Below are 15,026 nucleotides of genomic sequence, written 5' to 3' on the forward strand. Positions count from 1 at the left end.
TCACTAAAAGTGGCAGTAATAAAGCCTCTCTTGAAAAAGCCAAACCTTGACCCAGAAAATATAAAAACTATCGGCCTATATCGAATCTCCCATTCCCCTCAAAAGAAATTGAAAAAACTGTTGCGCAGCAACTCACTGCCTTCCTGAAGACAAACAATGCATACGAAACGCTTCAGTCTGGTATGAGACCTCATCATAGCACTGAGATTGCACTTGTGAAGGTGGTAAATTACCTTTTAATGGCGTCAGAACGAGGCTCTGCATCTGTCCTCGTGCTCCTAGACCTTAATGCTGCTTTCGATACAATCGATCACCACATTCTTTTGGAGAGATTGGAATCCCAAATTGGTCTACACGGACAAGTTCTGGCCTGGTTTAGATCTTATCTGTCGGAAAGATATCAGTTTGTCTCTGTAGATGGTTTGTCCTCTGACAAATCAACTGTAAATGTCGGTGTTCCTCAAGGCTCCGTTTTAGGACCACTATTGTTTTCGCTATATATTTTACCTCTTGGTGATGTCATTCGGAAACATAATGTTAACTTTCACTGCTATGTTGATGACACACAGCTGTACATTTCGATGAAACATGGTGAAGCCCAAAATTGCCCTCCCTGGAAGCCTGTGTTTCAGACATATAGAAGTGGATGGTGGCAAATGTTCTACTTTTAAACTTGGACAAAACAGAGATGCTAGTTCTAGGTCCCAAGAAACAAAGAGATCTTCTCTTGAATCTAATAATTAATCTTGATGGTTGTACAGTTGTCTCAAATAAAACTGTGAAGGACCTCGGCGTTACTCTGGACCCTGATCTCTCTTTTGACAAACATATCAAGACTGTTTCAAATACAGCTTTTTTCCACCTACGTAACATTGCAAAAATCAGAAACTTTCTGTCCAAAAATTATGCAGAAAAATGAATCCATGCTTTTGTCACTTTTAGGTTAAACTACTGCAATGCTCTACTTTTCGGCTACCCAGATAAAGCACTAAAGAAACTTCAGTTAGTGCTAAACACGGCTGCTGAAATCTTGACTAGAACCAAAAAATGTAAACATATTACTCCAGTGCTAGCCTCTCTACACTGGCTTCTTGTTAAGGCTAGGGCTGATTTCAAGGTTTTACTGCTAACCTACAAAGCACTACATAGGCTTGCTCCTACCTATCTTTCCGATTTGGTCCTGCCATACTGTCACGTTCCTGACCTATTTCTGTTAGTTTGTTGTATGTGTTAGTTGGTCAGGACGTGAGTTTGGGTGGGCATTCTATGTTGTCTGTTTCTATGTTGGTTTAAGGGTTGCCTGGTATGGCTCTCAATTAGAGGCAGGTGTTTGGCGTTCCTCTAATTGAGAGTCATATTTAGGTAGGTTGTTTCACAGTGTTCGTTGTGGGTGGTTGTCTCCTGTGTCTGTGTCGATGTTACACCATACGGGAATGTTTCGGTTTGTTCGTGCGTTTATGTAGTCTGTTCCTGTGTCAGCGTGCTTCGTGTATTTGTAAGTTCGTTTGTTCAGGTCTGTCTACATCGTTTTGTTATTTTGTTAGTTATATCAAGTATAGTTCGTTTTCGTCTTTGTCTGTTTTGTTTATTTAATAAATCAATATGTCATCACAACCCGCTGCATTTTGGTTCAATCCCTGCTCCTCCTCTTCGGATGAAGAGGAGGAGGAAAACCGTTACACATACATACCTACTACACATACTCTACGGTCACAAGACGCAGGCCTCCTTACTGTCACTAGAATTTCTAAGCAAACAGCTGGAGGCAGTGCTTTCTCCTATGGTGCTCCATTTTTATGGAATGGTCTGCCTATCCATGTGAGAGACGCAGACTTGGTCTCGGTTCCTCTCTAGGTTTCTTCCTAAGTTCCAGCCTTTCCAGGGAGTTTTTCCTAGACACCGTGCTTCTACACCTGCATTGCTTGCTGTTTGGGGTTTTAGGCTGGGTTTCTGTACAGCACTTTGTGACATCAGCTGATGTAAGAAGGGCTTTATAAATACATTTGATTGATTGATTGATGTGGCATTAGTTTCAAATACTTAAAACCTCAAGTCAACTATAAATTGTAAAAATTCATATACATCATTGATTTAATGGGAAAACTAAAATATTGTCATTTGTACATTGTGTAATTTATTGACAGTCCGTTATTAGACCCATAGAGAGATCCAACATTGAACCATCATTGCCACGGTCACACTCTGGCTGATGCTTATTCAACAAAGTTGGCAAGCTTGCTAGCTACTTCCAGGCACATGAGAGAATTCAAAATGGTATATTTTTTAAAAAGTGAGACATTAAAAGAAGAACACAAGGGGTTTGCTTTTTATATCATTTTTCTAGTAGGAATTTAATCAAGAACAACATTGTTTACAAGTTTACACTCTCTTTTTCTTTATTCGATCTCATGGGTTTAAATAGGTTCACTTGGAGTAATTCAGTCCATGGAAACATTGTGTGGACATGAATGTTCCGTTTGCATGGTGGTTTAGCGTTGTGACTTTTTGATCACTGCAGAGCCTCCTGCAGTTGGATGAAGTTGCACCTTGACGCTGATCTATGTTCAGTTTTATGTTTTCCACTTTTAATGATTAAGAGCTGCTTCTCCCCGGAGCAAGTGTCTCTCCTGTTGAGGTGATGGGACATGTGACAACTGTTCAAACGGTTAGTGCAATAATACATGAAGAAACAATGGAAATGTATAGCTTTCTCACACCGTTGACAAAAAATGCTCAGGACTTAAGAAGGTGTGGAATGGGGAATTATTATTCACATAGTCTTACTCTTTTTACAGAATCCTCACCTTACACAATATTTACAGCAAAATGGAACACACCCAAACAAAATAAGTAATAGTAGTCATGAAAACATGGCTAATGATGTATTAATGATGATTAAAAAAACGAATCTCATCATAATTTCAGTACATAACAACATTTACACACTGACTTAGAAATAGTTTTACAGTAGTCATTCAATAACTAACCAATCAAAAGGACAATCTTACAATCTTGGGGGCCATACTAGAACATAAGCAACCGTTTAAATTTAAACAGTTTCTCTGGCTTAAAATGCCTATCAGCGAATTAAAATCGTAGATTTACTTGCACATGACATAACGCTAAAATGTAGCTTGTCCCAATAGATGACATGGCACATGTTAACCCTATGTTAACCTTACCAGTTGGCAGTGATTATACCCTGGAACAAATTTTTAATCTGCCTATCATAGATCTTAGACTTTATATCCACCAACTCAATGGCATTTCTTAAAATAGGTCAACCCTGCCACTAGAGGGATATTTTAAACCTTCAATTCAAGGTTTACTTTTACTCCGTAACAAAATGTCATGTTGCCAATATTGCATTGATGCATCCTTGACTAGGATACTAGCTACTACTAACATTTAAATGACTCTGTCAAATAAAATCTATCTATTTAAAAATTACTGAAGACAGAAGCAGATCATTTGGTTCCATTTCAACATATTTATTATTGAAACCAAAGTACTGTAACATATATAAATTAAAGCAAATAGCTTAGTACACACAAACTTTTCATATGTTCAAAGTGAAAGGCTAATGCACAGACTAAGCCAGGTGCTTCACAAATTCAGAACCGCTGGACAGCAACATAATAAGCTAAAGCACTGATCATTGGGAATGAGATCAGAATGACTGCTAAGGATTGATCCATTAATTTAAATAGGTAGCCTAGCCTACACAACAAAAACAAATCAAAAGGCCTGATTAACATGAAATCAATAACCCAGCTACATCTCGAGTCCCCGATGCCGACACATACAGAAATCAAAAGATGATTTCGTATTTCGTTTAGAAGCTCTGACAAAGGCCAAGAGGTCAAGAAACACTTTTCAGTGAGAAAACAGAACCACTTTGGGCAACAACTTTAATTATTATTATTTTTTTTCAAATCTGTATCCTACGATGCAATACTCGTGATAATTTAAAGGAGAACAGAAACTACTTAGCCTACATTTGAACACCACCTCAGAAGCTTTGGGCATCTTCCCAATTAAGTCGTCTATTATTGGTTCTTGAAGGGAACTAGGGACTATCACTCGAAGCCCACCTCTTCCAATGCATTATGGAGAAGTGTGCATCGAATTCTACTACAGTCGATGATGAGTATATCATCCTGGAATTTAGAACATACTCAATTTTTGAAATCTCTCATATTAAACATTCTATTTTCACATACTGAGAATGTGTCATGCTTAACTGTGTTGTTTCCCGCTATTTGTTAATTTCGGTAGCACATCCCCATATTGAATTGATCAGCTCTTGTCGAAGCTGGAATGAGTAAGACATCTGTGCATTTGGTCTTGCCATACATACCTACTACACATACGCTACGGTCACAAGACGCAGGCCTCCTTACTGTCACTAGAATTTCTAAGCAAACAGCTGGAGGCAGTGCTTTCTCCTATGGTGCTCCATTTTTATGGAATGGTCTGCCTATCCATGTGAGAGACGCAGACTTGGTCTCGGTTCCTCTCTAGGTTTCTTCCTAAGTTCCAGCCTTTCCAGGGAGTTTTTCCTAGACACCGTGCTTCTACACCTGCATTGCTTGCTGTTTGGGGTTTTAGGCTGGGTTTCTGTACAGCACTTTGTGACATCAGCTGATGTAAGAAGGGCTTTATAAATACATTTGATTGATTGATTGATGTGGCATTAGTTTCAAATACTTAAATCCTCAAGTCAACTATAAATTGTAAAAATTCATATACATCATTGATTTAATGGGAAAACTAAAATATTGTCATTTGTACATTGTGTAATTTAGTGACAGTCCGTTATTAGCCCCATAGAGAGATCCAACATTGAACATCCCCATATTGAATTGATCAGCTCTTGTCGAAGCTGGAATGAGTAAGACATCTGTGCATTTAAAGTAAACTTGATTTTTTAAATGACGCTTACTATTAAAAGTAATTTTTCCAAAAACTCAAACGGCCTACTAAACTCAGCAAAAAATGAAACGTCCTCTCACTGTCAACTGCATTTATTTTCAGCAAACTTAACATGTGTAAATATTTGTATGAACATAACAAGATTCAACAACTGAGACATAAACTGAACAAGTTCCACAGACATGTAACTAACAGAAATTGAATAATGTGTCCCTGAACAAAGGGGGGGTCAACATCAAAAGTAACAGTCAGTATCTGGTGTGGCCACCAGCTGCATTAAGTACTGCAGTGCGTCTCCTCCTCATGTACTGCACCAGATTTGCCAGTTCTTGCTGTGAGATGTTACCCCACTCTTCCACCAAGGCACCTGCAAGTTCCCGGACATTTCTGGGGGGAATGGCCCTCACCCTCACCCTCTGATCCAACAGGTCCCAGACGTGCTCAATGGAATTGAGATCCGGGCTCTTTGCTGGCCATGGCAGAACACTGACATTCCTGTCTTGCAGGAAATCACACACAGAATGAGCAGTATGGCTGGTGGCATTGTCATGCTGGAGGGTCATGTCAGGATGAGCCTGCAGGATGGGTAACACATGAGGGAAGAGGATGTCTTCCCTGTAACGCACAGCATTGAGATTGCCTGCAATGACAACAAGCTCAGTCCGATGATGCTGTGACACACCGCCCCAGACCATGACGGACCCTCCACCTCCAAATCGCCGGACCCTCCACCTCCCGCTCCAGAGTACAGGCTTCGGTGTAACGCTCATTCCTTCGACGATACACGAATCCGACCATCACCCCTGGTGAGACAAAACCGCGACTCGTCAGTGAAGAGCACTTTTTGCCAGTCCTGTCTGGTCCAGCGATGGTGGGTTTGTGCCATAGGCGACATTGCCAGTGATGTCTGGTGAGGCCTACAAGCCCTCAGTCCAGCCTCTCTCAGCCTATTGCAGACAGTCTGAGCACTGATGGAGGAATTGTGCGTTCCTGGTGTAACTCGGGGAGTTGTTATTGCCATCCTGTACCTGTCCTGCAGGTATGATGTTCAGATGTACCGATCCTGTGCAGGTGTTGTTACACATGGTCTGCCACTGCGAGGATGATCAGCTGTCCGTCCTGTCTCCCTGTAGCGCTGTCTTAGGCGTCTCACAGTATGGACATTGCAATTTATTGCCCTGGCCACATCTGCAGTCCTCGTGCCTTCTTGCAGCATGCCTAAGGCACGTTCACACAGATGAGCAGGGACCCTGGGCATCATTATTTTGGTGTTTTTCAGAGTCAGTAGAAAGGCCTCTTTAGTATCCTACGTTTTCATAACTGTGACCTTAATTGCCTACCGTCTGTAAGCTGTTAGTGTCTTAATGACCGTTCCACAGGTGCATGTTCATTAATTGTTTATGGTTCATGATCTGTGATGTTATTTGGATTTTTACTAATTATCTTTGGAAGACAGGGTCCTGAAAAAGGGACATTTCTTTTTTTGCTGAGTTTATTTAGTACGCAAGTATGGGTATTCGGACACGGCTAGCGTGTTTGTGTGCAAGGCTGAAAGAGGTAGCTCTTTAATAAAGTAGTTTGAATCTTAATTTTCAAGCTGTTGGCTACAGCTCTTTTCAACATTCATGTGTTGGGGGGGAAAAATCATGTGAGATTTGAACCCTTGCCACAATCTGCAACAATTACGTAGACTAGGCACTTTACACAGAGAGCAATTTGACCAGTCACTCAAATACACATGATAGTTGCTTTATGATGCTGTTGAACTGAGGTACGTTAAGGACGCTTCTATGAAGTGTTGGAACACGTCCAACTATGTCAATGATTTTAATTGGCTGATGCAGAACTTGTTCCAAGATATAATCACTGCCACCTGGTGATGTTAGCATAAGGCTAACGTGTGCCATTTTATGATGGGACCAGCTACAATTTAGCGATCTGTCACATGAAAGTAAAACGATTGACATTTTTAGCCGGAGAAACTTTACAAATTTAAATGGTTGCTTATGTTCGTAAGTATTGCCCCTTGGTTTTGAGTGGCAATTTGTTATTATTTATTTATTTTACAAATGTTCACTTTCCAATTTTCCACATTTCTTTGTGTATTCCTTTCGCAGATTACATTTTCATTTGTACCAGAGGCTAGGACTGGTCTGATTGGGATTGTGAGGTGGTTTATAATATTCACAAAGCTTTCTATCACAAACAAGACACCCAGTGCAAATTAAGACCAACAACAACATTTAAAAAAACATAGAAATCGTGGTTGATACAAAGGGTACCATTTTGCAAACGTCAAACAACGATCAAGTTAGTGTCAAAGTGTGACTGACATTGTCATCAAATGTATTTCAAAACCCTTGTTCTGTGACGTTTGTGGTGATTGTTCGTTCATCACGCAGATGCAATGGCGCACACAGTATCTGTGAGGTGGGCGCCATTTTGACAATAGCACTGTTTTTTTTACTCTGCTAAAATGTCACCCATAAATGTGCATCTCGTTATAGCGCAAATACAAGCAGAAGTCCACATCCATGACAAATATAGCTTCACGTGTACTCCTTGTAGAACCTAAAAGACATCAGGGAGATCAGTGCCTAAATGAAATGCTATAGATTGAATCTCTAGGATAAGACAACACATTCATTGCGCCACTATACAGCAGGGCTGACCTCAGATCAGGTGGGACAAACACATTGTGTGCTCAATCAGGATCAGTATTTCACAATAACACATGATGATGACAATAATGATATTGGATAGCAACTTTTATGGCTCTTTTCAAAGAGCTCAAAAAGCTTTCTATTATGAAGATGGAAAATGGGAGAGAAAGGGACCGAGAATGGGCAGAGGTATGAACAATGTGGTTGTGAAGAAGAGAGGACAGAGTGACCGTGTTGGAGGGTAGGTAAGAAATAGAAAGACGAGGGGAACAGCAAATTGTTAGAATTAGGTGTGCGAGATTAGGTTTGGAGTGAAAACCTATAGGATGGCAGCTCTCCAGGAACAGGGTTGGAGAGCCCTGCAGTACAGTATTGCAGTATTACTTTTGACGAAATTATATAGTTTCTATGTATTGATTCTCTTGCTAGGTAGGTAATGTTAGCTAGCAATAGTCGGCTGTACCTGCCACAAAACTCTGGTATTTCTCATTTCTTTTTAAACGGTGATCCAAAATGTTTTCAGCACTTTTGTTTCCATGACTGATCAAAATTTGTTTTCTCGTGGCTCTTTCTTGTCCCTCTGCAAAAGCCAACGTTAGCAATAAGCCTATGTTTGCAATAAAATCACAGTATCAAATTGCCATACATACAGAATCGTAATACATCGTGATACATATGGAATCACAATACATATCGAATTGGCACTTAAGCATCGTGATAATATCGTATTGTGAGGTTCCTGGCAATTCACAGCCCTAGTGAATAAATAGAAAGAGAGAGGGAGGGGGGATGAGAAGAGAGAGCTGCTGACTAGCACCTCTCTCTCTCTCTCTCTCGCCTGATCGGAATACCTCACCATCAAATACCGACTGCATTACCTCCCAAGAGAATTTTCTTCGATCATTGTCATGACCATCTATATTCCCCCTAAGCCAACACAGCTCTCAATGAACTACATTGGAATTTTTTGCCAAATGGAAACCGCATATCCTGAGGCCGCATTTATTGTAGCTGGGGACTTTAATAAAGAAAATCTGAAGAAAGCCCTACCGAAGTTCTTGCAACACATCTTCTGTGCTACTTGCTCATCGAGCACGCTTGAAAATTGCTACTCCCTGATCCGAGATGGCTACAAGGCCCTCCCCCACCCTCCCTTTGGCAAATGAGATCACGCCTCAATTTTGCTCCTCCCCTCCTATAGGCAGAAACTTAAACTGTAACGACTGTTCAACATTGGTCTGACCAATCAGAATCTATGCTTCAGTATTGTTTTGATCAATCAGACTGGGAAATGTTCCTGGTTGCCTCCGAGAATAGTAAAATTGTATACACTAACTTAGTGACTGAGTTCTCCAGGAAGTGCATAGAGGATGTTGTTCCCACTATTAGAACTTATCCAAACCAAAAAACGTGGATAGATGGCAGCATTCATGCAAAACTGATAGTGCGAACCATCGCATTTAAGGTGACTGGGAACATGGACATGTACAAATAGACCAGCTATGCCCTCTGTAAGGTTATCAAATAGGCAAAACGTCAGTACAGGTACGAAGTGGAGTTGCAATTCAACGGCTCAGACATGAGACATATGTGAGAGGGATTCCAGACAATCACGGGTTACAAAGGGAAAGCCAACACACCTCGCGAACACAGACGCCTCGCCCACGGACAAGCTAAACACCTTCTTTGCACGCTTCGAGGAAAACACGAGGACTGTGAGTTCTTGTTCTTTGTGGCCGACATGAGTAAGACATTTAAGTGCGTTAACCCTCGCAAGGCTACTCAGGAGACTGAAGAAATTAGGCTTGGCCCCTAAGATCCTCACAAACTTCTACAGATGCACAATTAAGAACATCCTGTCGGGCTGTATTACCACCTGGTATGGCAGTTGCACCGTCCACAATCGCAGGTCTCTCCAGAGAGAGTGCGTTCAGCCCAACGCATCACTGGAGGTACACTGCCTGCCCTCCAGGACATCTACAGGACCCGGTGGCACAGGAAGGCCAATACAATCATCAAGGACTTCAGCCACCCGAGCCACGGCCTGTTCACCCCGCTACCATCTAGAAGGTGGAGACAGTACAGGTGCATCAAAGCTGGGACTGAGAGACTGAAAAACAGCTTCTATCTCCAGGCCATCAGACTGTTAAATAGTCACCACAAGCCGCCCAGTACCCTGCCCTGAACCTTAGTCACTGTTACGAGCCGGCTACCACCCGGTACTCTACCCTGCAACTTAGATATTGCTGCCCTATGTACATAGTCATTGAACACTGGTCAATTGAACAATGTTTACAAAACCATTTTGTCCACGTCATACCAGTAGCAGTGAAAGGTTTGGACACACCTACTCAAAGGGTTTATTTTTATTTTTATGTTTTTCCACATTGTAGAATAATAGTGAAGACATCAAAACTATGAAATAACACATGGAACCAATAAAGTGTGAAACATATCAGAGATTTGAGATTCTTCAAAGTAGACACCCTTTGCCTTGATGAAAGAAAGAAAAATAGAAAATAGTGAAAATAAAGAAAAAACTTTGAATGAGTCCGAACTTTTGACTGGTACTGTACATTTATATACTGCATTATAGACAAGGCTCATCCTATATAACTACTTCTGTACACATATTTTCTATTAATATACTGTCCATACTGTCTATACACAACACACTGCAACCTTAAAAGGTCCTCAATGATGTCACCATTGCCCTTGATTCTAAGCAATGTTGTCCTGCTATTTTTATTGACTTTACCAAAGCTTTTGATATGGTAGACCAGATATTCCCAAACTGGGGTATGCCCAATACCATCGGGGGTACGGCAAATAAAAATGTGATTCACATTTTATATATATTTTTATATTTTTGGGGGTTTTTGACTTTTTTTCTTCACATTTTCAAACAGTCCATTTATATTTTCCAACGGGGCTATACATTTGAGTTCGTTTTTTTTCTCTCGCCTCATTTCACTGCCAAAACCATTAAACCATCTAGTGCTCAGCAAAATAACAACACAATGTCAAATACAGGTAGCCTAGTCAAATAATTAACATGCAATCACATTAACCATTACTCACTCGCGGGAATTCAACTAATGGTCCGTATGTAGCCAAACGTAGCTGCTGCTCATGTTGGTATCTGTACTGATGGCGCAAAAGCCATGACAGGGAGACATAATGGAGTGGTAACGCGCATGCAAGCAGTTGCTCCCGACGCCACTTGAGTACACTGCAGCATCCACCAAGAGGCTCTTGCTGCCAAGGGAATGCCTGACAGCTTGAAAGACATTTCGGACACTACAGTGAAAATGGTTGACTTTGTTAAAGCAAGGCCCCTGAACTCTCGTGTATTTTCGGCACTATGCAATGACATGGGCAGTGACCATGTAACGCTTTTACAACATACAGAAGTGCGCTGGTTATCAAGGGGCAAAGTATTGAAACGTTTAAAAAAAATTGAGAGACGAGCTTAAAGTTCTTTACTGACAATAATATTTACTTGTCTGACCGCTTGCATGATGACGAGTTTCTCACACGACTGGCCTATCTGGGTGATGTTTTTTCTCACCTGAATGATCTGAATCTAGGATTACAGGGACTCTCCGCAACTATATTCAACGTACAGGACAAAATTGAGACTATGATTAAGAAGTTGGAGCTCTTCTCTCAAACGGATCTGTGAAAATTGAATTTAATCAGAAGCCACTGCCAACTGCGGTAGACCATTCCATTCTTGTGGGCCGGCTAAGGAGTATTTGTGTCTCTGAGGGACTTTGACCTGGTTTTGCTAACTGTCTCTCTCAAAGAGTGCAGTGTATAAAGTCAGAACATCTGCTGTCTCAGCCACTGCCTGTCACCAAAGTAGTACCCCAAGGCTCGATCCTAGGCCCCAAGCTCTTCTCAATTTACATCAACAACATAGCTCAGGCAGTAGGAAGCTCCCTCATCCATTTATATGCAGATAATACAGTCTTGTACTCAGCTGACCCCTCCATGGATGTTGTGTTAAACGCTCTACAACAAAGCTTTCTTAGTGTCTAACAAGCTTTCTCTGCCCTTAACCTTGTTCTGAACACCTCCAAAACAAAGGTCATGTGGTTTGGTAAGAAGAATGCCTCTCTCCCCACCAGTGTGATTACTACCTCTGAGGGTTTAGAGCTTGAGGTAGTCACCTCATACAAGTACTTGAGAGTCTGGCTAGACGGTACACTGTCCTTCTCTCAACACATATCAAAGCTGCAGGCTAAGGTTAAATCTAGACGTAGTTTGCTCTATTGTAAATGCTCCTCTTTCACCACAGCTGCCAAACTAACCCTGATTCAGATGACTATCCAACCCATGCAAGATTACGGAAAACGTAATTTATAGATCGGCAGGTAAGGGTGCTCTCGAGCGGCTAGATGTTCTTTACAATTCGGCCATCAGATTTGCCACCAATGCTCCTTATAGTACACATCACTACACTCTATACTCCCCTGTAAACTGGTCATCTCTGTATACCTGTCGCAAGACCCACTGGTTGATGCATATTTATAAAACCCTCTTAGGCCTCACTCCCCTCCTACTCATCCTCCACATACAACACCCGTTCTGCCAGTCACATTCTGTTAAAGGTCCTCAAAGCAGACACATCCCCGGGTCGCTCCTCTTTTCAGTTCGCTGCAGCTAGCGACTGGAACGAGATATCTCAACAAGAGAGCCTCATCGAAATTGCAACAAAAGGATCTGTGAAAATTGAATTTAATCAGAAGCCACTGCCAACTGCGGTAGAACATTCCATTCTTGTGGGTCGGCTAAGGAGTATTTGTGTCTCTGAGGGACTTTGACCTGGTTTTGCTAACTATGTCTCTCAAAGAGTGCAGTGTATAAAGTCAGAACATCTTCTGTCTCAGCCACTGCCTGTCACCAAAGTAGTCTTCATTCCATGTCTTCATTCAAAGACTCAATCATGGACACTCTTACTGACAGTTGTGGCTGCTTCGCATGATGTGTTGTGGTCTCTACCTTCTTGCTCTTTGTACTGTTGTCTGTGCCCAATAATGTTTGTACCAGGTTTTGTGCTGCTACCATGTTATTGTCATGTTGTGTTAAGAACAAGTTCTTATTTACAATGATGGCCTACCAAAAGGCAAAAGCATGCATGGACGGGGGCTGGGACTAAAAATTTAAATAAAATTAAAATATAGGACAAAACACACATCACGACAAGAGAGACACCACAACACTACATAAAGAGAGACCTAAGACAACAACATAGCATGGCAGCAACACATGATAATACACCATGGTAGCATGGTAACTGACTTGCCTAGTTAAATAAAAATGAAATAACATAAAAAACATTTATTTTCCAGACTCTGACATTGCACGTTCTGATATTTCTTAATTTCTTAATTTTAATATTGGGGGTTTTGTCTGTGTTATCATGTATTGTGAGTTATTACTGCACTGTTGGAGATAGAAACATAAGCGTTTCACTGTACCTGCGATAACATCTGCCAAATATGTGTATGCGACCAATAACATTTTATTTGAGAGAATCTCTGGGGGGGAAAAATTGCGCTGGTAGCCGCTAGATGCAGCTGTAATAAACAGAGAAGTTTATGTTTTCTTCCTACAAATGCTATGAACCCATCAAACATACGAATTCTCAGGACCACTCATGTGTCTTCTGTTTCCCTCCACAATGCCCATGTCACACAGAACTCATTAGGACAGATTGGACAGGACCAGGCAGAAAAAATCAGACTGGGGGAAAAAGAACATTAACAATGTTTTCTACACAGAAGATCATACAAAAATGATTGCCTGATGATCTTCTGAACTTCCCAACACATACCAGATGCATTTCAGTCACTTCAAACCATACTTCCTTCACATTGAAATACTTTCAAAAGGACTGTCAGACTGATTTCTAATAGACTGTCATAGTGACAATTAAAAAACACTGTCCCTTGATAACATAACTTTCTTACATTGTGGGGTTGCAATTTATTTTTAATCAAAATGGGGTTGTGGGCCCAAAAAGTTTGGGGCCCCTGATATACGCACACGCACGCACACAAACATACAGAACACACTGATAAGGGTGCAAGTAGGGGGTGAGTGAGGAAACGGTTATATGTGGGTTGGTCTCCTCCTGTAGTTGTGTAGCAGACAGACACACCATCTCTCAATTTGTCACCGATACAGTGTTGCTTGAAGAACCAGCCACTGCCCTAACCCAGGCAGAGTGTGTGCGTGCGTATGTGCGTGTTTGTGAGCATGTGTGGTAAAAGGGTCCAAAGGTAGGGTCTTCAAACAGTGTGGCCAGTCTAGGATCTGGAGAAAGGGGCTATTGGTGAGGAGGAGAAGAGCACGGCTACCGAAAGAGGAGGGTTTAGTTGTTCTGAAGACAATCCAGCTCCACCGAGCAGCACACACTTCCATTCTGACCACGACGGCGATAAAAAAGGGGAATATGAAGAAAAAAAAAGAGAAACAGGTAGTTAGTTCCATTCTTTTTCTGCATGCTTGCGTATGCTACCATGTGAGAGTGATGCAAGGTGAGGTCAGGGCCGGGATTCAACAAACGTTAAAAGGGCACTTACACTATAGAACCGACATGTGCAGCAGTTACCATGAATGGCGCATTATCAGCTGTATAGTATGCTGCCCTATAATGCGCCGTGCATTGAATCCCGGGCCTAGGTTAGGGTTGCGTGCTTTGTTCTTGCCGGTGACACAGCTGTGTGCGTTAGTGTTCCTGTAAATACTGCACTTGCAGGAGGTGCAGGAAAAGCTTGCCATTCACTGTGTGTGTGTGAGTGTATGTACGTATGTATGTGTTTTTGCGTGCTCCTGTGTGTGTATGTGTGTCTGTGTCAGGTAAGAGGTGAGTTGTTGTTGTTGTTGTTGTCACCTTGCATTTGCAGGTGGTGCAGGGTGACCCTGGCATGGGCCACGTGGCACTGCTGAGGCGGGTGATCCCAGTGGGGTCCTGGCAGGTCTGCATGATGTCGTAGGCAATATTGTCTGCCAGACAGGGGTCAGTGACGCAGTGCGGGCAACATTCGCCCTCCGCCAAGGCAGAGTACTTGCACGCCAACACTGGACACACCAGGGGCCAGCAGTCCACCTCTCCCTCCTAGACAGACAGACAGACAGACAGACAGACAGACAGACAGACAGACAGACAGACAGACAGACAGACAGACAGACAGACAGATTGGAGGAGATTGGAGGAGAATGGAAGAAAAACAAGGGACACTTGTTTGGAACAGTCCTGACTACTATGGAGTATTGTAAGACCACATTGGAAGGATAAAGTTAGGAATACTGAGACAAGTGTCTAAGCAGCTCTCTGATGTGAATCACCTGATGGCTGACATAGTGGGATCAGTACTATGGCTTTGATCACCGACATATACTTAAGCAATAAGGCCC

General features: G+C 41.9%; 1 protein-coding gene across 2 annotated transcripts in view; it reads right to left on the reverse strand.

Moving 5' to 3' along the window:
* Positions 1-2,324: 2,324 nt before the first annotated feature.
* Positions 2,325-15,026, reverse strand: part of LOC139563269 (protein kinase C-binding protein NELL1-like) — a 498,410-nt gene continuing 485,708 nt past the window's right edge. For both annotated transcript variants that reach the window (XM_071381775.1, XM_071381774.1), the window contains 2 exons: positions 14,503-14,727; positions 2,325-14,031 (listed from right to left, as the gene is read on the reverse strand). In XM_071381775.1, coding sequence (XP_071237876.1) covers positions 13,981-14,031; positions 14,503-14,727 — 276 coding nt within the window. In that variant the 3' untranslated portion in view covers positions 2,325-13,980. The remainder of the gene's footprint in view (positions 14,032-14,502; positions 14,728-15,026) is intronic.

The sequence above is a fragment of the Salvelinus alpinus genome, chromosome 33, assembly GCF_045679555.1.
Source record: "Salvelinus alpinus chromosome 33, SLU_Salpinus.1, whole genome shotgun sequence".
NCBI classification, from domain to species: domain Eukaryota; kingdom Metazoa; phylum Chordata; class Actinopteri; order Salmoniformes; family Salmonidae; genus Salvelinus; species Salvelinus alpinus.